Raw genomic sequence first — 20,754 nt, 5'->3', positions numbered from 1 at the left:
CCCAGTGGTGTTCAGAAATATATCACCATTGCCCTCTGCTGGCCTGATACAGACTTAACGTATGTTAATTCCATAGAAGCAGATTTTAAGAATCATAGAATCATTCAGGTTGGAAAAGACCTCAAAGATCATCTAGTCCAGCCTTAAGACATAAGGTACTAGATATAGCGAAATAAAAGGAGGAGAAGGCTGCTTAAAAAACTATGGTATGAGAAAGTTTATCGAGCAAGAGGATGCTTGCCTAGGATAGTCTAAAATGTGCAGTAAGAGACAAAAAGACTTGAATGCTGGTTTTCCCTTGCTCAGCTCTTGACCCATGAGACAAATACTTCCTTGAAGCCAGTTGTTCCGTCCTGAAGGAGGCAGCTTAGGGCAGTTCCCCGAAAACATGTTTGAAACTATCAGGTTCTAATTTCAGTAGGACTCAGCCCTTAAATACTACACCAGGGTAAAAAAGTTACAGGATAACAGGACAGTTCTAATAGCCCTGGAAAACTTCTAGGTATAGCTTTGCTACTCGTTCATGGCAAATCCCTCTCTGAGGAAGGAATCAGTTACAAGGTACGTTCATCTAGTTGGATGTATAAATGATGAAGACCAAGTCAAGACTTTGATACTCAAAAATTTTACCATGATAGGAGATAAATGGCAGCCACCCTAGCTTTCCCCAGATCTTCTGGCAGTGTTTTAGACCTTCTGTGCTGCATCCCTCCCTCTTGAACATCTATAAAATATCCATACTTGTGAATCATGTGCAGCACAGTCAACCTGTTCTAAAGTTAAAACTTCTTAAATATTACAAGATCAAGGAAATGCTAATTCTTGCAAAGTTAAAGAATCTGTGCAGCTGAAATGAATCAAACAATTTTAATGTCTACAAAACATAGAAGTAATTTCAGATTAGATTACAGAGCATTTTTTTCTCCTGACTTGCACATGCAAGATAGATAAGCAAAGAATAACCCAGTATTGTTTTTGCTCTTACCCACTGTTCTGTCTCTAAAGGAGACAGTTCTGTAGTCCTTGTCTGAAATCTGTCACTTCCTGTCCAAACACGTACACGTATTACACCACAGAATGCAGAAGGTGCTGGCTGAAAGCTAGAGATTATTTACTGGAAAGCTTTGTGATTGTTTGCTGTGGAAACACGAGATCTGGCAGATGCTCTTTGTTATCACTAACAGGAAATTCTAGCTCTGAGCTGACTTTCAGAATATAATGATCTAAAGATCTATAATAAAGTCTACCCTAAAAAAAAAAAATCAATTTATAAGGATAATTGAACTGTTAGGTTTAAAAATCCCATTAATGGAGATGTTTTAGGAGTTTTCAGCTTTGTTTGATTGATTGCACCATTGAAAGAGATCCAAGAAGCAGTACATAAACTTGACTATTATAAAAGGATTTTTCATAGAAATTAGAGGATGAGATATAGCACTGGAGTCTGTTAGCCTATTAGCTAATCGCTTCTCATTTGTCACGGAGACATTTGAAGGATGTTGACTATAATAGAGTTCTAAAGAGAGCTAAGTACTACGTATGTGCTCCTTGTAGATTATACTCAAGATTACTCCAGCTCAGCTTTAGGATAGAGTTTAACTGCAGCTCCCAGCAGCTTATGACAATCTGTTTTTTTGTTGTTGTTAGTAGAACAGAACAATTAAGAGTAACAGTTAAGATTATACTGTGCTACATCTAGTTGATAATTTGAATTCTGTAGTGTAAGAACTGCAGCATTTAGTAATTTACAGGCATCTGAAGAGCTTTAACCTTGGTAACAGAAAAAAGAGCAGAAATGAAAGCCCTCATTTTTCTTAAGGCTAGATTGGAAGGACCATCGCTGCATTCTACGAGAAGTATCAGCACGGTCTTTGTGACTCCCATCTCAGTGTTTTCCTGAAATAGTTAAAATGTTTGTAATACATGTAGGATTGAAGTAATTACGCTGTTATTTCAGTATATGGAAAAGCGATAGGTAAAACCCCTTACCTCTTGTACAGCATGAGCAGTAGGATTTCCATTGCTGAGCTTGAAAAAAGCAAAGCACTGAAGCTTTGAGCAAGACTGAAAAAAGGGTTTAAAAGGGGAAGAGTGGTAATCACAGGCAGAGAAATAAGCTCACAGAAAAAGCCTGCTGACAGCTAATCTGCTCGGCGCACTCAGTTTCAATGGGTAGCCAGTATAATTAGCTTTGAGTGCAATACAGCATGCTTCAAAAATTGTTAATGGACAGCCATACATGCTCTTTCAGAAAGCCTCGAATATAAAAAGCTTGCAATAAGTAGCTATTTAAAGCAGCAGGAACCCCTTTTACCTGCCGTGGCCTATGATGTTACAAGCCAGAAGCATATACTGTAAGAAGTAATCACTTGCCCAAGCGAAACAGATTGTCCAAAAAGTTGACTGCAAGCTTACCCCCTAATTCCAGCCAGATCTCAGGGGGTAGCATCTTCAGAAGTTACTTGAAGTATTTTTTGCTTACCTGCACAGACGTACTAAACTGATAAGAATATTTTAGTTACACTGCAAGTCTCACTTTGAGTGCGGTTAATTCAGCTTAAGTATCTATATGGAGTGCCTGCTGTAGCAATACTCACCAGACAGCATCCTGTGCCACTTAAGGTTATGTTAAAGGCTTAGGGTTATGTTAAATCAGTGAATTTTGCATGATACTAGGAAGTATTTATACCTACAAAAACTTTCCCAGAAGTTTCAGCTCACCTTTCAGCTGCTTTTGTATACATTTTACATTCTCACAGGAGAAGAAAAGATTACACCAAAACTCTCACCTGGCACCATGTTCACACCTATACCTAAATATCATCTTCAGACAGGTTAAATGTGGAATACTTTTGTATTTAAGTTCTTCCTCTGTCCTTAAAGTAATAGTGTACATATTGGCACATTCTTTAATCATAGCCACCAGCAGGAATATCAAAACTAGTCCAACAGTATAGTAAAAAGGTTTTAATGACGTTAGAAAAAGACTAACCAATTTAAAAATAAGCAGGTTAATACTGAGGTGTTATGATACCATACCAATGATTAGAATAGGAATACAGACAGGCCAAATACAAGTCTTCTGTCCCACAGCCTTTCAAAACAAGCATTTCCACTTTTGCTGTTTTACAAATTAGTGCTTACACTGCACTCGAGGCAGGAGTTCCTTACAGAGAAAAAAAGCCACAGAAATTAAGAGGTTTTGCTTTTACTTTAACTGGTGAAATTAGAGAGAAGTTTAAGTTCCTAGATGCCAGGCTGGAGCTTAAGGCCAGACAGCAGCTGGAAAAACCACATGACGACTTTAATAGGCCAAATCACAACAAACCCCTCCAAAGAAAAAGCACGCTGTGTTCAATGAGCAATCCTCAGAATGCCTTCTTCCTATTTGTTAATGTCCACGAGGTAGATAAATTTCTTCCTTTAAACTGAAAATGGTGGCAAGATAAGGTAACCAAACTGCCTGAGGCTCCAGAAGCTAAATCCAGCATCATCAGATGGAATTTTCTGGCTCCCAACCAGCTATTCAAAGCTGAACTCTTACATGCTGTGTTTAGTAATTCCACTGTTCTAGTATTCTGCAAAAAGTCTAAATCCCTTTGGTTACACATGATTTGAGTCATCACAGGAGTTTAAGCCTCAGGACAATGTCCAGATTTTAGTTGTCTACAGCCAGACCACGGTATGACCAGCAAACTATGGCTGCCAGGACGTATCGTGTTTACATTGATTGCAATTTGAAAAAAAAAACCACCAACAGCACACCCCACTTGCATTCCCTTGGCACTTGAGGCAGAACAACAGTCTTATTTTTTACGTTTTGAACTAAGCCAGTCTCCCCAAGGTAGTGTTTTCTTGCCCTTTGATGTGCTCCTCAGGGAATGCAAAGTCTGCACTTGCTGTAGGCGCTTGGAGAGCTCCTGATCGCAGGCTTGCTGTAGAGCTTCAGCTTTCTGCTTGTCCCAGCTTAGAGCTGCAGCAAGGGCTTGCGTGTCTTCTTTCACGACCAGCTGTAATGAGACAGATTTGTAAGAGTCTTCTCCACTGATGCTCTAACACCACTACCCCCTCTGCCCACACTAAGATCAGGAGTAATTAGACACCTACTTAATAACGCCAGTTTGGTATTGAAGATGCTTCTAGCTTACATATTTCATCTCATAGGTTACTGTATTTTTATTTCTACCGGTACTTAGAATTTGAAACCATATTCAGATGTTGAAGCAAACAGAAAGCAGTTAAAGCAGTTGCTTTTCACTTCTGTAGAAACTAAGATTCATAGTATCAGAACACTTCCTAATGGTTAGTTTACCTAGACTTTCCTTTCAAAGCTATGGGTTTATTTACACTATTTTCCAAAATAAGGAGGTTTTTATTTTGCCTTGGGATGCACACAAATACAGCTAGATGTATCTGCACCCAAAAGACTTGCTGGTAATACAGCTGAAGCACTGCCTGTCTATGCTATCAAGATTTGGCAGAGATCAAAACCACAGTTTTTTCTGTGGCTTTTCAGAGTATGTCCTAGAGTACTTGGAGGAGTATCAGCTGCATATAACAGCGAAGCAGGAGGCAGTGTTACTGAAGAAGAGAAATGGGCTAAATTTCGGCACTTTGAGACTGAGACATATTGACAGTAGAGCGTCCAGAGGCAGGGACAGCTTCCCCCATCACCCCTTTCTCCAGAGAGGAAAGATTTGCCAGAGTATGGTTATATGATCCTCACCCACCTCTAGATCTTGACTGTCCAAGCAGAGCTCTGGGGCAGGTTTCCCTTTCAGAACAGCAAGGAGGTGGTCGCTGAGTGCTGTTTTGGCTGAAGTGCCAGGACTGCTGGTACCTGTGTCAACCACATCCATCTCCTTTCTTGGCACAGTCTCAGACTCTGAAAAGTGGCAGCAAAATCATTACAATCTGTGACAGACACAGGACAGGAAAAGTAACTGACTGCACTGTTGTTTTTGAGATTAGTAAGGTATATGTCTTATCTAGATGCAGCCTCTAACTTAGGAAATCTCTTCTGTTAAGGATTACTGCATGATTTATGCTTTCCCCCCCAGTATTCTACTTTCAGGCGTTGTGAGAAATGTGACAAAGCAGCGAAAGGACTCCTAATCTCTCCCATTCAGAGAATTCTTACACTACACCAACTTAATACATCAGCCACATTAATAGCTGCTAAGCAAGTGGCTCACTCCACTCTTTCCCTCCCCCTTATTTGTTCTATTCAACTATTTCAGGCTTCTCTGAAAATCTCATTCTTTAGCATCCTAATGCTGCCTACCTGCTACTTTGCTTAAGATACTGCCTTCGTTTTTCAAGGCCTCTAGGTAGAGTTCCAGGAGCTGCTTTGACTGGCGTTCTTCTTCTCGTCTGTCCAGCACCTGCTGCAGGGTGTTCTGCAATGCTTGGATTTTGGTTTGACTTTGGGCAAGTTCCTCTGCCAGGTCTGAATGCGGTACATCAATAAGCACCTTGAAAAAAATAAGAGTGCTCCTGTTAACTTATTCCATTACACCAACTGCAGTACAAACAGCAAGCTTCCTGAATGACAGAGCCTCCACCTTCATGAAACCTAGCAAGTTTCACAAGGTTTTCGTGTCACAGCAAGTCAGCCTGGTTCTGAGAGGCTGCAGTGGTACTCCACCACCCCAAGTTCTTTACCAGCAGCCAAAAGGTCTTCAGGGAGGTGTAGAACTGTGCATTTTTAACAGACATCCTGACAATTTCTGGCAATCAAAGCACTAATTCTTAAGTGTGCATAGGAACACACAAAAGAAATCCAACAGGCTGGCACTTGGGAAGCTGCATGTTGCAGGAAAGCACCAGGAGGCTGTTATCACCATGCCTCACCACACACAGGGTGTTAGGCACTCAAATACTTGAAGCAACGAGCTCTGCAAGCTGTCAGCAGCTCTTCAGCCTCCCTCGGAGAAGACAAATTTGGCATGCTGCTCAACCCTCCCTTCTGAGGCTTTACACAGGTGTCTACTTTCTATGCAAAGAGCCCACCTCAGTTGCCATTTGGCCCAAACTTACTTTTTCACTCTCCCATGGCCAGAATTAGACATGCTGTGAAGGACAATCAGTGATGAAGAGCACCCTCCTCAAACACATGCACTGCCAGTGAGACAAGTATTCCCCAAGGAGAAATTTCACTCTAGCACCACAGCCAAAAAAACAACAGCTGAATTAACCTTTGAGATCTCATGTGCTTATTCTGTTCTGTGCCATCTACTGCAATAAACGGATGCGGGGCAATGCCATGAACAACAATTAGTCTTCCCCTGTCTACCTGGAGGTCTTCTTCAGACATCAGGATGATATTAGACAGGTCATCCTTCAGCTGCCTGGCCAGCTGCTTCCACTTCTCTGCAGCACTGTCCACTTCATCCACATCTGAGAGCCAGGTTGTTCCGCCATCTGACACGGGTCATCCGCGAAAAGATGGAAACACAAGTAACCAATACAGACGAAAGAGTCATGACTTTGTGGTGGAAGCTGTGTGACACTGTTTAGGGTATTTTGATTGGCGTCAAAATGGCAGAGTGAGGTCTGTTACTCCCACTTCTCAGAATCACAGCATGTTAGGGATGGGAAGGGACCTTGAAAGATCATCTAGTCCAATCCCCCTGCCGGAGCAGGAACACCTAGATCAGGTCACACAGGAATGCATCCAGGCGGGTTTTGAAAGTCTCTAGAGAAGGAGACTCCACACCCCCCCGGGCAGCCTGTTCCAGTGCTCTGTCACCCTCACCATAAAAAAGTTTTGTCTCATATTTAAGCAGAACCTCCTACGTTCCAGTTTAAACCAATTGCTGGTCCCGTTCCTGAACTAGTATTAGGAGCACTTGCAGCTCGGGGAGCGCACCCCACACCCCCGCCCCGTGCCCCCGGTACCTGGGCTCCTCCCGCCCCACTTCTCGTCCTTAGCCAGCGCCACGAACTTGGTGTTGGGGGGCAGGCACCTGAAGTAATCCTCATCGTCCACGATGGTGCCGTCCTCCGCCAGCACGATGGTGATGGGCTCCGCGGCTTTATCGATGGCCAGGACGCCGCTGGCTGAGGGAGAGAAGAAAGAAAACCCCAAAAAGAAAACATTTTGCGTGACAACCACGGGGACGCGCAGCCCCGTTACCTCACCGCCGGGCCGGGCAGCGCCCCGGGGGTGTCCCCGCCGCCTGAGGAGCGGCCCCGCCGCTGCCCCCTCACCTTTCTGGCGCAGCTCCCGCAGGCAGGAGGCGGCCAGGCCGTGCTGCCTTCGCCCGCCGCCCCGCCGCACCAGGCAGCGCTTCGGCCGCGCCGCCATGGCCGGGCTCCCCTCCCTCACGGTCCCTGGGCACGCCGGGACGTGTAGTTCCGCCTGGCGGCGGGGCGGGCTGTGCCGCCGGCTGGGCGGGGATGGATTAGCCGGGCCTGGCAAGATGGCCTCCTCGGAGCAAGCGGAGCAGCCCAGCCAGGTACGCGGGGCCGGCGCTCTCTGCCCGCCGCGCTCCGCCGCCCGGGGGCGGGCCGGGGCCGGGGCCTGGGCGCTGCCGCCGGGGAACGATCGTGGGCAGGGCCCCGGGCCTCGCCGCCCCCCCCCCCCCCCCCCTTCACGCGACCCCGGCGCCCTCCTCCCCCCCCCCCCCCCCCCCCCCAACGGTCGCTGCTGAGGAGGCGCCGACCCCCCCCCCGGGTGTGTGGGGAACGGCGTCTGGATAGGGAAAAGGGGGGAAAAAAACCCACCAAAATCCCCCCAAAACACGGGCAGGGAAAGCAGGCAGCTCGGGGGGCAGCTGGGTTGGAGGTGGGCAGCGCTAGTTGGGTGAAATGGTTGTGGTTCTGCCTTGAAACGGCGAGAGGGGAAGGTCTCAGAGTCACAGAGTCATAAAAAGGCCGGAAGACACCTCCAGGTTCAGAAGATCTTTGAGTCTCCGAGATCCCTGCATAAAAGGGCAGCGCGGTGACAGATGCAGCGCAAACCTTGTCACAAACCGAGTGTGGAGGGTGAAGGAGATATGGGTTCGCTGGCATGGGTGCGTGCTCAAGAAACACACTGAGAATATCATGATTCTATAAATTAGGACCTGAAGTGAAGGGGGAATCAGAGGGAGATGGGAGCATGGGTTTCCAACCAGCTGTGCTGGCTTGCTGATGGCCCAGTGTAACTTCGGGCCCGCTGCAAACTCAGCTGACCCCAGTTTAGTGACCTGGCACCTTCCCCATCCCACCAGTATCCCTGACAGACTCCTGAACGTGTGGCACCCGTGGAAATCTGTAAAATCATCCCCGAGGTGGCTGCAGCAGGGCCTTGTTCTGCAGCAGGCGGGAGATGAAAGGTCTGGCTGTTCAGCAGGAGGGAGGAAAACAGAGCGAAGTCTGCTACGCTTTCTTGTGCAATCGCTCAAATCTATCCTGATTTGACTTAAACGCTACGCACCTCTCTGCTGATACTTTTATTTGGGACTGGTTGAGTTTGTAGGAACCAATGTTGAACTAAACTGCGATAGCAATACGTTACATAAAGCATGTGCTCTGACTAATCAGTACAAATCTCCCAGGTTGTGAAAGGCCCTCTTGCCAAACTGGCGGTAGGCTTGCTGGGCAGTTTTGCTTTGGCTGTGTTCTTTCATCAACAGCAGCTAGAGGTGCAGGCACTGCAATCCATTCCTCGTGCTCGGAGCGAATGCCTTCAGCAGGAGGAAACCTGAAACAACCCAAGACAGATCTGTGAGCCACTGGGCAGTCCATGAGGCAGCTGGCTGCAGGTTTAGATAAAGAAACCTGGTTAATGGGCAAATGTGACTGCTGAGAAACTTTAGGGTTCTCTTGAGTTTGGATTCAGTATCCTCCCATTGCACCCTTTCCGTTTTTGTTTTATAGTTCTTTAGTGTTGCTTTACCTCAAGGCTTGTTTGCATTTTGGATACAGGCTGGTGGAAAGGAACTTTTCACCACAGAGACATTTGTGTCTGGCAGCTCTGAGGAGGGAGACAATCTGAAGCCACCGCAGGGGGAAATGGTCAATTAACCGCATCCTTGCTGGAATGTGTCACATTGTATGCAAAACCACTGGATTCTCCAGCAAGAGCCAATTATTTGTGCCCCGTTTGGCTCCTGGCCTGTCAGGACTTAGTTAGCGGCAGAGCTGGATTAAGGCGCACATTTGCCTTGCTTCAGGTGTGGGAGGAAACAGCTATGTTTGGCTGAAGGGTGGCCATGCCTGTCGGCGCCCCTTCCCACATGCCAGGAGCAGCCCTGATTCTCTGTTGAATTCTTCCTTCCCCACGTTGTGTGCTCGTGTGAGACACAGCTCACCAAGGCTGCTCCAGATCTGTGGTGAGAACTGTTCAGTACTCTCAAATTCTGTCAACTTGGGTAGGATTTGAGAGAATCTTGCAAGTTTGGCTAGAAAAAAGGGGTGTAATCTGCAAGTAAAGGGTATATTGCCCAGGAGATGAATTACTAAGGGCACAATTTTGGAATAAAACAGAATAATGACAGTGTCTTTTATGAGTCTATCAGAATGTAAATGCCGCTACTCTTAAGCGGCCACTGCAATTTTGACACTGGTATGCAAAAAGTTGTCCTTATTGCAGTCTAAATGTTTAAAGAACTTAAAGGAAATATTTACTTTCCACCACTGAAGATACTTGTTTATTTATTATCAAGCATTCAACATAAGGCTATGAGTAGTAGCAGCGATTTGCTCAACATGTTTATGTTTGGCTCGTGTCATTTTCTGTTACAAATCTAGTTAGTTTAGATGCTGCAAAGGGAGTGTCAGATATCTTTTGGCTTACTGTCTGTTTTACTTAGTTTCATTTTCTCATTCTCATCAATTAATATATTGCTTCAAGCGTTGTGGGGGGTGGTGTTGTAGCTCAAATGAGATCATTGACATAGAATTATATTCCAAAGGCAATAAACATTTCTACCAGAGATTTAAAAATAATTCATTTTGGTTAGAAATCGTGTTCCGTAGGTCTTTTAACAATGTCTTTGCTGAAAAGAAACAAAAGAAGAGAGCCCATCTCCCTGTGACTCTTCCTAATAATAAAAGTAAGGGAAGAGCAAGAGGAGAGTATGGCCTGTGAACAGAGTAACCAGTTACTGGCTTTTCCTGGCTATCAATATTTCTTTGGTGCTGAGTACCTTGACAGTATATTTGGAGAGTTTTGTTGGCTCAGCCAGCCAGCAGCCCAGTTCCTCGGTATTGCATGTAACTTTGAATCCCAGTGTTAGAGAAAGCTTTTTTTTTTTTTTGTGTGTGTTATTTAGCACTTGGTTTAGATAACTGTGTCTAAACTTTCAAAGCTGTTTAGTTTGGGACACAAAATGATACTTAATTATCCATCTAATTATGCGCAGAAGGAGGAATCCTGTAGCCTGGAAGTCAGCGTGTGGCGAGTTGGTGTGAGTCATAAAAGGCCTCAAGTTGTTACAGTCGATGGCTTGAATTGGACTTGGTACCAAAACGGTAGTGCAGCCGTTGAGGCAGGGAAGAGTGGATTCCGCGTGTGGAATCGTTCTGTTTGTTTCATAACATTGCAAGGCTCTCTTTGCTGTAGACAGACTGCATGTAAATGTCACGTGAGAGACTGAGAAAGGAGAGGTGACAACGTGAACGGAATGCGTTGGTGTTCTAACACCTTCTATGCTTGTTGATGCTCTCACTTGTCATTTAGTGGGGAAGCAGGAGGAATACAAAGGCCCAAATCTTAATTGTTTGCTTTCTAAAGCTTCATATGCACACCTTGGGCTGAGTCTGCCATCTAGCTGCATTTTGCCTTCGTGTAAGGAGATAATTAAAGATTATCAACAAAGATGTTGAAAGATGCCTCATTTCTTGCTCCAGAGACTTCTCAGGTTGCATTGTTAGCCAATATATAGGGAATTTTTTCCTTCCCTCTTGCTCAAGTGTTTAGCCTCAGGATTCTCTGCTGTGTTCATCTTAAAAGATGGTTTGTGATATAGGATATTAGGTCTCTGGACTGGATATCCATTGTTGCGTTAAATACAGGCTAATGAGCAGCTTGCACATGGAATGGATGGATTCTTCCCTGACTTGTGTCAGAGCCACCATGTTCCAGAGGGCTGCTGACTCCTGCCTTACAAGAAGCTTCCTTCGCTGTTACAGTATGTGCTGTGCTTGGAAGTCTTGCTGGAAGGAAAATGCAGATCCCATTTAAAGTGTTGTGCCATAAGTTAGCCGACTAATCAAATATGTCAACAGGCTGCTTACACACGCACCAGTATTTCTGAGTAGGTGTTTTAAGGATCAAGACTCTTACCCATCCACATAATACATGTTTTCTAACAGTAACCTGCCTTCATTCCAGACGCTCTTTGGGCAGTGTCCCAGGTTGGCTAAATATTGTGTGTGACAGTCCATAAACACTACGGCAGCTCCTTGGGGCAGAACATACAAGCTCTTGTGCATTGGAGGCTCTGGGAACTTTCTGAGGATGTGAATTCTGTGGTGGGCAGTGCAGGGAAATGGTTTCTTTCTTTGTGGCTTTGCGACTTTGCTGTTTGCTCCTCACAATTCTTTGCAAAGTCAGCTTAAGTAGTTAAAATGCTTTGAATTTTCCTTGAAACACGCTACAGATAGCAAAATATGCATATTCATGGAAAACTCAACACTTAACACGGGTATCTTGATGGAGTAATTCCATGGAAATAGTAGTTACCAGCTCTCAGTAGTTTTTTGAAGTATTCAACAGGAATTTTATTTGTGCTACACTTTGGCTGCCTTGTCTCAGCAGCTCTGACCCTGTACTAACTGAATTTGATGAGAATCTTTTCCTTAGCTTCACTGTGCTGTTAATCAGGCACAAATATTTCGGAGTATTCGCCGTAAGAAGATACCTGTGTTAGTCCTGGGATATGACTAAAGAAACAAAGTAGAGCATGTGTACCAAAGAACTTTATCCACAACCTAAAGAGGCTCAACTAACTTACTAATAAAACCTGCAAGCCATATTCTAGTTTTGATTCTCATATGTTTTCCACATTTTTGGAGCGGTGGAGCGAGCTTGAGACTATTCGTCATTTTTTTTCATCCAGCTATAAAAGATTTGAAAGCAGATGCACCGTGCATATAAAAATAGGAAGCCAGTGACAAGCCTGAACTGAGAAGTGCCCTTTTCTTGCTATCACACAACGTTGCCTCCTCTACAGCAGGCAGTGGGACTTCCAGTATGGCGTTGAAGCTGATAAGCTGATATTTGCAGTGGTTATATTAAATGAATTGATAGTGGCTGAAATTTTAGGAGATATTGAGTGGACTCACAGAAATGAAGATAAGGGCCTCTCGAGAGAATCGCTGCCTGGCTGTGACATCTAGCTGGGCCCTGGGAATGATGCATATGTATCTGGAATTAGCTGAGCTGCAGTATGTTTGGGTTACTGGCACCCTCTTGTGGCAATACATACTTCTATCTATATTTTTTGAGTATTCTGTAGATGGGGGGAAAAAAATCTTGAGCTGCTTTGGAGGTGTGGTGTGTTGCATAAAAGTGATGAATGCAATTGGAGGACAAAAAGTCGCTTAAGGACTTTTATGGTATCGCTCAAAAGTTTTAGCTTTCATTGTACTCCATGAATAGGATCTCTTTTCTGTAAGCGAGCCTAAAACATGTCTTCTTTACCAGTAAAATTGCGTTTTTTACCATTGAGGTAACCTGTATGTGTCAGCTCTACCAAGATAAAAACACAGTGAAAGCAGTATAGGTTAGACCATCCTAACATCGTGTGAATCCCCTTAGAAAGTAGATGATTGACCAAGGTAAGGTTAGTTTATGATAAAACTCAAGTATCTGTACCTTGGAAGAGACAATTTATTTTAGGTATACAGGGATCAAACTTTGCTTTTTTTCAGCACTGCAGAAAAGCCCAGGGAATAATTCCACAAAACGTGGGACTCAGCTAAAACGTTACACCAGGAGAGTGGAAGCTCCTGAATTTTAAGTCTAGGCCCACCTTTGGCTGTCCTGCCTAAATCAGATTGCTTCACTTTCCTACTGTGTATCACCCCTTCCTAGTGTGCAAGGGGGAGTGTTCAGCATTTGCCCTAAAACTACGTCTTTTACCTCTGTGTGGGAAACGAGGATGGCACTGGTGTTGCTGAGGTGCTGGGAGCTGTAGCTAAATCGTAATTGCTTTGAAATCTGGAATAGTGCAGAAAACAAAGGGTGCATTACTGGGTCATGGAAATGGGAGATGCTCAGCGTCAAGTTAGGTTTAGTCCCTCTATAGAGCAGACAAAGAACCCTGGAGTTAGAGCAAGGTACCTTTGCATCCACTCCAATAGCAGTACTTTGGGCTGCTTCTGTTTTAGTATCTTTCTGCCTTTTAGTATCTCAAAGTTCTTAGCAGACATCAGGTGCTGATCAGGTTTCCTAGAGACAAACAAGTTGTTATCCTCATTTCATGTGTGATGAAAATGTCCTGTCTGTGCCCTGCAGCGTGGCAAGTGTTGCAACCAGGAGTTTAGCAGAGGGAGTCCAAGTTTGATGGTGTGCTCACTCACTGCGCCGTTACAGAGGTTGAGTTGGGGTGAACATTTCTGTTGTGACATCTATCAGTGGCCTCTGGCTCTTAGCTGCTGGCTCCCTAGAGCAAGTTCTGCCCGTTCTCTGAGTTCTGTTGGTTTAAATGGGGACTGCTGGGACTAATTATCTCTGTGATCCAGGGATTTTTGTCTTCAGCGCATCACAAAACTGCTACAGATAGCAGAAACGAGTGTCTTCCCAAATGTGTAGCCTTTACAGACGAGCGTTTCTACTCGCGTCCATCAGGTGGCAATGTAACCTCACTCTTCTTTTTGTTTTACAGACTGGCTCCTGCCCTGCGACTGAAACTGCAGCATCTCGGGAGCCGCTGGTGAGTTCTTCTAGAAGCAGTAAATAATTTCTTGCTAATAATATAATATACATGACTTGTATTTGCTGCATCACTTTGCATGCATTGTTTTGCTTTTCTGAGGAGTTGGTTTTGTGAACGAGGTGTAAGCTGCCTGATGTCGCCGTGCTGCTGGCCTCTGAATTCTGACCTGTAGCTCCTGCCTTTCCGGCAGGTCAGACACGGGGCACCCAGGCCTCTGAGGTGTCCTTGAGCAGAGACCATCTGTCCTAAATGTGTGCAGTGCACGCTCTTGATTAGTGCTTATTTAGTAAAGAGCATGAAGAAGGACCTGTGCGGCATAATTTGAACTGAGATTCCTAGGGCTGTTGTCTAATAACTTCTGCTCAGAGACCTCACTCAAGTTGTCTTTATTTTCAGATACACTCAGTTAGCTTAGAAGTGTCTTGCAGCTGGCAGTGCATGTGATCCAATGTTTTGACTCTAGAACTGTTTTGGAAAGAGCTCTGGGATTTTTTTTGTATGAGGATAACTAAGAGAATTTTTTTTTGATGGTGACGCAGCCTGGGAAGTGAGCCACCAGTCTCCTGAGCCGCATTAATTTATTTTACAACCTTCTTTTTCTTTTTTTTTCCCTTCTTCTTCAGCTCTCTATAACTCAGTCAAAATGTTGCCAAAAATGTTAGCCTTTCTTATTGTCCTAAACATATCGTCCCCTCGTTCTCTGGATTTCAGTTTGTGGTGATGGTGAATACAAGCTGTTTGCAGTGAGAAGACGCAAGTACTTTCCATAATGGCATGGCACCAGTTACATCAACATATTTTTACCTTGTAACTCTTATCTGGAGAACCCAGGAGATGATTTTTAAGGGAGGGAGAAGTGAGTAAAGACTATGAACTGGGAAGGGTCAGTAAAAAGCATTTAATGAGAGGGCTGCTCATGAATTCTGTTAAGCTCTGCAGTGAAAATCCTAGTAGCCTAGTAACGCCGTGTGATCTCTTAATTGCATAGACGTCTACGTGTGAGTTTACCTGAAGCTGTTAGTGACAATGGTAGCACGCCAGCTTTGTGATGGATTTGATGGTTTTGGTGCTCCCACTTAGGAAGCTCATAGCTGGCAGCACATCATCACAGCCTGTGTTGGTCAGCTGTGAGTTCTCCTTCTCAAGGCAGATTCCGGCATTACCTTGGATTTAATTAATTTCTTACTGTATATGCAACTGAAGAATTGCTCAGAGGAAGCACATAGCAGCTGTGTATCTTTCTGTGTAGATATATATTTGTAGACATGTACAAATATTTATAAATGTAAAGAACTCCAAAGTAAACTTTCCTCTCACAATGGTGAGTCTTGCATGTGAACTAATTAGGGCCTTTTGAAAGGTGGAGTCTTTCTCCTTATTTTTTCATTATTTGTCTTTTATATTAAGCTCTCACAGCCTCTGTCACGTTTGCTTAGGAGCCATTATTGTTTCCAGCTGAGTATCTGTAGAAGCCTTATTAAAGGAGCGGTTCAGGTCTGCGAGCCAGATGACCTTCCCACCACACTGCTGTGGCTTCTCTGTAGCCAGGATCATGCACGCCGCCTTCTAACGCAGGCAGCAGATCTGGGTCCACGAAGAGGACTTGTAGGCACATGGCGCCATGTCATAAAAAATGTTTACGGAAACGCCAGAACAAACTATGGCGCGAGTCCAGCAAGTGGCTCCATGTGGAAGGGCCATGCGCTCAGGCAGGTCGTCGCTGACTTCGGATCTGGCGTTAAGCAGTTGAGGAGGAATATAGGGTTTCAGGAGGAGGGGAAAGGAGTCTCAGGACCAAGTTCTGTTCTGTACCCCTTCTGCCTTTTTTGACTTAATTGGTGGCTGGCGGTACTTGGGGCTTTGGAGGGTCGGGATGTGCATTGAACATGTCGGTGGTGTTATGCCCAAATGTGAGACAGCAAGGAAATTAAAGCATCTTACGCTGTGTCAGCACATGTCGTGGTAGGCTCAAGCTGGTTTTGTATCGCATTTGTGATTGCAGTGGGTACTGTATCCTGCACGGTGCTGAGTACCTTCTGCTCTCTGCTTGGTCACGCTCTTCTGTGTGCTCTGTGCCCCCAAAGCATGCAGCTCGCAGGGGGAATCCAGGAGAAGCAATGACTTCTGGTTGTTTGCAGGAAGACTTCGGTGTTCTCCAAGATCACGTAACCAGGTGCGATCCGACACGTCCTCTTGTGTCCTGTGTTTTGTGTGCTCAGACCGTACCTCGCTGTGGTTTCTTGCCCTACTGAGGCCTCCAGAATAGAGCCCTACAGATTCCTGTCACACCCCTAACAGCTCTTCTTGCAGCTCCCTTGTGGTGTGCGCTGTTCCAAACTACCGAAATGGAGATAAGGGGCTCCACGTCTGTGCCATTAATCCCTTGAGTTATCCGGTGTCCTTACAATAAACTGTCCCAACTGAAAAATACTCCCTAATGAGAGGTCATTGTGTTACAGCACTGACAGTGGAGAATGGGTTGGAGGGGGATGGGAGCAGCAATAATTTTTGCAGCAGAGAGCGGACACTCATTTCCCTAGCTGTCGGTCTTGGCCCATTAAAATTTGCCGTGTAGCTCCGTAGTGGGAAGTGTAACCTTGTGTTAGCAGGGTGTCAGCATCTCGCTCCGCTGCTGTTTACAGCCACGTTTGTCATCGTCAGTGCAGGATCAGCTTCTCCTTGAGTGCAGCTTATCAGTGAGCGGTGCTGCATCCCTTTCTGCTCTCCCCAGCTTTTGTATGTGCGGCCACCTCCGATAATCCTCTGAGCACTTGTGGCACTGGAATCGGTTTGTCTTTTGGCAGCTACTCACAGCAAAGTCCTGGGATGTGTAAAAGATGTAACGATATGGGACAAAGCCCCTTTCCGTGAGGTTAAAACATTAGGAAATCCCCTTTTCTTCTCAAATCTTTGTTTCTTTCATCTCATTTCTCTCTCTTCTCTTTAGGCTGATTACTTAGTCTTTTCTGCTTCTTTTTAGCTTGTTTTGACTCTCCCTAGCAAGGTCTTGTAGCTCGTTAGACCTACTGTGCTGCTTTTGAGGTGCTTTCAATAGCTTGAATATGTTTGCTGTTGGCCTTTGGTTTTTGCCCAATCTACTGCAGTCCAAATTACAGCTACGAAGGCAGTGCATCTGAAAGACCGTAACACAAGGCTGGGCTGTGAGAAAAACCTAAGGGAACGGAGCTCATAAGTGAGGTCTTCCCACATGCTGCTATTTTTTTTTTTCTGCCACAAAACATACTCCTTCCCCTGCTGGTGCTGGAAGAAGTACTAGTAAATATAAAAATACTGGTTGCAAATGTAAATCACTCTCTTGCTTTCTTACTGAGTTACAAAATCCCTGGATCATGTTGTAAAGAGCGGGGTATTCTCTTTTGTAGAATTATTTAACTTTTATTTTTAGCATGTGCTGTTTCTTTCTGTTTCTTATTGCAGATGATAGCAGTTAGCACTGAAATGTGGACATTTTATTCCCTTTTTTTTACAGGCAGTCAAAAGGTACAAGGCAACAAGAATTACTGCTGTCTCTACAGCAATTAGTGTAGAATTTGTTGGTATGTGCTGGAGCCCTCATGGCTTTTTCCAACGCTTTGTTAAGCTGATTTTCAAATTTTTAAGGCTCATGGTAATGGCCAAAATACTTTTAATAGCACCTTTTGTGCAAACATCACAGGCTATATACTATAGCCCTTAGTTACCATATTTAGGGAATGTGTCCGTGTTGTTTCCATGCTTTAGAAAAGCTAATTGAGATGTTCTGGTTAACTGTTTAGCCAGGTTCACCCAGCAAGTTGGTGGCGTAAGTGTGAATAAAGCTGTGGAGCCCAGAGACCTGGGCTTTTGGCCTGGTAAATGAGGTCATTGCTATTTCAGGGGTTGCATTCTGCCCCTTGCATGTCTTTGAAGAGGCTCCAGCCTTGCATTTGTAGTATGCTTTTTTAAGTGATTGCGGCATACTTCACTCAGCTGCTTCTTTAGTTCACAGTTTTTCTCTTTTGACTACTTTTCTGGTGGTCAAGGAATAATGGGGAGAGATAAAAAGAAGAGCAGAAAGGGGACTTGACATTGCTATAGCCATAGCTTATATGTAGGCACAGCTTCGTGGTAGTTGATGTAGTCTCTTGCCAATAGTGAACACTTTTGGTATTTGTATCTGGTTCCCTGACCCATCAGCTGTGATCCCAAACTGAAGCCGTGATGCTGTGGCTTGGTTACGGGCAAATTTAGTTCCTCTGCAGTTTCTGTGTTCCGTTTCTCTGTTTCCTTGGAAGTAAACCAGTAAAAAATGTGATGTGTGTTTGTGGTGGAGAAAACTTTCGACATTGAAACTGGACAGAGATGAAGTTTCCTCATGTACTTTCTCAGCTGCCTGGATTTGGTGCATGCAATGACAGTAGAATGGTCAGTTCCTCTGCTTCATCGCCTCCTTTTAACCTTTATCTGTTCTGTTAAGCTTCCTCTTCAGTAGACTATGGTTAAAGAGAATTTCATTTCGAGTTCTGAGGAAGGAGCTTTACAATCGAGATTTTAAGCTCTGACTGGTGTAAGCACAAGTTGCAGGAGCCTAACACTAACAATGCTGTTGTCTTTAGCCACGTGAACAAAATGATGAGTGGGAATTAGGAAAGGTTGCAGAACTGTGCCACAAGGTATGAGAGAACTAATAAGGGGATTCAGAATCCATTTTTGATGAACAAATCACTGAGCACATTGTGAATTCATATTGCTCTCCTTCTTATAATAGATGCTATCTTCCTGCCCTAGCAAACCCTATAGAAAACAAGTCAAGGATTAATTCTTTTAAAAAAAGATTTTTGTCTGCCTGAGATTCCTTGAAATGAAAAGTATTTTCACTGCAAAACTCATACCTGGATTTCTGGAACACACTCCTCCACTAGAGATACAGTGTATTCCTTATGCTTTATTTTAAACTTTACAGATCCTTGTCTAGATCTGTAGAAAAAGTAATTTTTTATTTTTTTTGGAAAGATTTTTGTTTTCAGAGATGATCTGAGGGACAGGAGTGTTCTGGAGGGACAATCCTTATCACGCTTCTGCTTTCCATTTTCCCACCCTTTATTGTTTAACACAAGATTTATACCTGTTTACTGTACAAATTTTCTGTCTGCCATGATGGGTTTGTTCAGAGTGGGGGCCTACACTGAATAATTCTCTAAAAGTAAATCTATCCAGAGGGGATTTCCAGACAGCCAGAGTCAGTAGGCAACTAACTTATAGCCCCCAGCGAAACATTAGTCAGGATAATTTACCACTGTCAGCAGGAGAGAGAGAGAGACTATCAGCTTTGTGACCTCCTGTGCAGGCAGTAACCCTAATGGTGTGATAATGCTTCCGTTTGTTTGGGAGTTCCTGAACGTGTTGCTGTGGATTTCCAGTGCTGGACAATAATTCCATCAGGCTGTGGAAGGCAATCGCTGTGCGGATTTCAGTTTTACAGGGCCAGGAGCAGGGAGCCAGAGGTGTGTGACTGCCCTACACAACATGCCGTGGTCTGCTGCAAAGCGAATTCTGATATTGGTGAAGCACACCTCTGGTGTATTTGACCTTTTCATAGCTTGGAGGTTTTTGTTTTCTTCCTTTTTTTTCCCTTTTTTTGGTCTCACTACCGAGTATTCACTGACTTCTTTTGTTGTTCATGCAAAATGTACTCTCTTTTGCTCTGTTGATTTAGAGAAATACATTATACGTGCAAAACACGCGGATGCGAATTGACTTACAGAGCATAGTTAAAGGAGCACTGCCACATCAAGTTAAATTGCCAGTCTGAGGTCAGTGGGAAAGTTTCCTTGGAATTCCTTTAAATACCAATTTTAAAAGAGGATGGAATATAATCGTTTGGGATATAATTGCTGCTGTAGCATTATATGCTAATGAATGAAAGCTAGAAACTTGCACTAGTTACAGGCCAAAGCAGGTTAAGGCCCTATCAGCCTGTACAAAATGTAATAATGGCTTTGGATGTCCCTGAGAGCTTACAGGTTAAACAACAATTTAGAGCCAGTGGGTGAAGCATCATAACATCTAGGTAGGTACGCTCGTTTTTGGTTACTAATAGTGTTGTTCTATGTACTCGTGCAGAAAAAATTTCTGAAAGCAATTCTCACTTACTTTTCAGATAAACCACTGTTACTGCTCAGAAGACTTTTACGATGTTTTTGAAATAGTCGTAATGCTCTGGCAAAGCTGTTCCTTACAGGCAAAGTTGCTCGTTACAAAACATGCGAGGAAATTAATGTACTGGGAGTTAGGTTGCAATCCCTTTAACGTTAGGTATGGTTTGGCTTCCGGAGATCCCAGCTCTCACCGAAGGCAGAACGGGAGCTCTGGTGATTTGTGACGTTGGGAAAAAAAATGTTGGCACCCACTTAGAAAATATTTAACATTGCTTGCTATTTACCTTTGAGAAAAATGAATTTCATTTCTCTGTTTATGCTCACAGGATGTTTCGGAGGCATAAACACGCTACACCTACAAGGAACTTTTTATAGATCACGGTCTGCTTTGCTGCCAGCTGGTTGCTCTGTGTTCGTTGGCAGCCCGGCTCTTTGCCTGCTCAGAAGGATTGGGAGCACTTTGTTGTGTGCACCCCAGCTGTTGGGAAGGGTGCCTTTTAATTTCAAACAGGTGGCGGCACACAGCAAGGAGGCGCCTGCACTGTGTGTGCTTTGGTAATGATGGGTTACGGGGATCAAGGTGAGATAATAGTATCACTTCAGCTACATGTGTGTGGAAAATATGCTATGTGCAAAACAACTTGTAGAGGGCAGCAATTGCCCACGGTTCTTTCTGCTTAGGGAGAGGAGGGACCAGCTTAAGAACTTCACAGGAGTGTCTGCCTTTTTAGCTTCTTGAAATAACT

General features: G+C 44.4%; 2 protein-coding genes across 3 annotated transcripts in view; one reads left to right on the top strand and one right to left on the bottom strand.

The window, feature by feature from the left end:
• Positions 1-853: 853 nt before the first annotated feature.
• Positions 854-8,264, bottom strand: DFFA (DNA fragmentation factor subunit alpha). 2 transcript variants are annotated; one of them, XM_080563646.1, is made up of 6 exons: positions 7,729-8,264; positions 6,969-7,062; positions 6,296-6,423; positions 5,285-5,474; positions 4,731-4,885; positions 854-4,010 (listed from the first exon to the last, which is right to left on the bottom strand). In XM_080563646.1, the coding sequence occupies exons 1-6, from the start codon at positions 8,014-8,016 to the stop codon at positions 3,807-3,809; spliced, it is 1,059 nt and encodes a 352-aa protein (XP_080419772.1). In that variant the 5' UTR covers positions 8,017-8,264; the 3' UTR covers positions 854-3,806. The 2 variants fall into 2 exon arrangements, with proteins under 2 accessions (XP_080419772.1, XP_080419773.1); XM_080563647.1 differs by lacking the exon at positions 7,729-8,264 and adding an exon at positions 7,213-7,347 and having other exon boundaries at positions 2,953-4,010; positions 6,901-7,062.
• The window catches only part of PEX14 (peroxisomal biogenesis factor 14), a 77,836-nt gene continuing 64,463 nt past the window's right edge, over positions 7,382-20,754 (top strand). The window contains exons 1-2 of the mRNA XM_080563645.1: positions 7,382-7,460; positions 13,821-13,868. Coding sequence (XP_080419771.1) covers positions 7,425-7,460; positions 13,821-13,868 — 84 coding nt within the window. The 5' untranslated portion in view covers positions 7,382-7,424. The remainder of the gene's footprint in view (positions 7,461-13,820; positions 13,869-20,754) is intronic.

The sequence above is a fragment of the Anser brachyrhynchus genome (genome assembly GCF_964034855.1).
Source record: "Anser brachyrhynchus genome assembly, chromosome: 21".
Classification (NCBI taxonomy): Eukaryota; Metazoa; Chordata; class Aves; order Anseriformes; family Anatidae; genus Anser; species Anser brachyrhynchus.
The sequence above is the reverse complement of the archived record's forward strand: the minus strand, read 5'-3'. Positions and strand labels throughout refer to the sequence as shown.

Excerpts from the sequence above, each read along its gene's own strand:
- DFFA (XM_080563646.1), bottom strand. The coding sequence starts at position 8,016 with ATGCCAGCGAACCCATATCTCCTTCACCCTCCACACTCGGTTTGTGAC. Across the intron at positions 6,424-6,968 it reads GACGATGAGGATTACTTCAG|ATGGCGGAACAACCTGGCTC; the intron begins GTGCCTGCCCCC and ends GACCCGTGTCAG. Across the intron at positions 4,011-4,730 it reads TGGACAGTCAAGATCTAGAG|CTGGTCGTGAAAGAAGACAC; the intron begins GTGGGTGAGGAT and ends GTCTCATTACAG.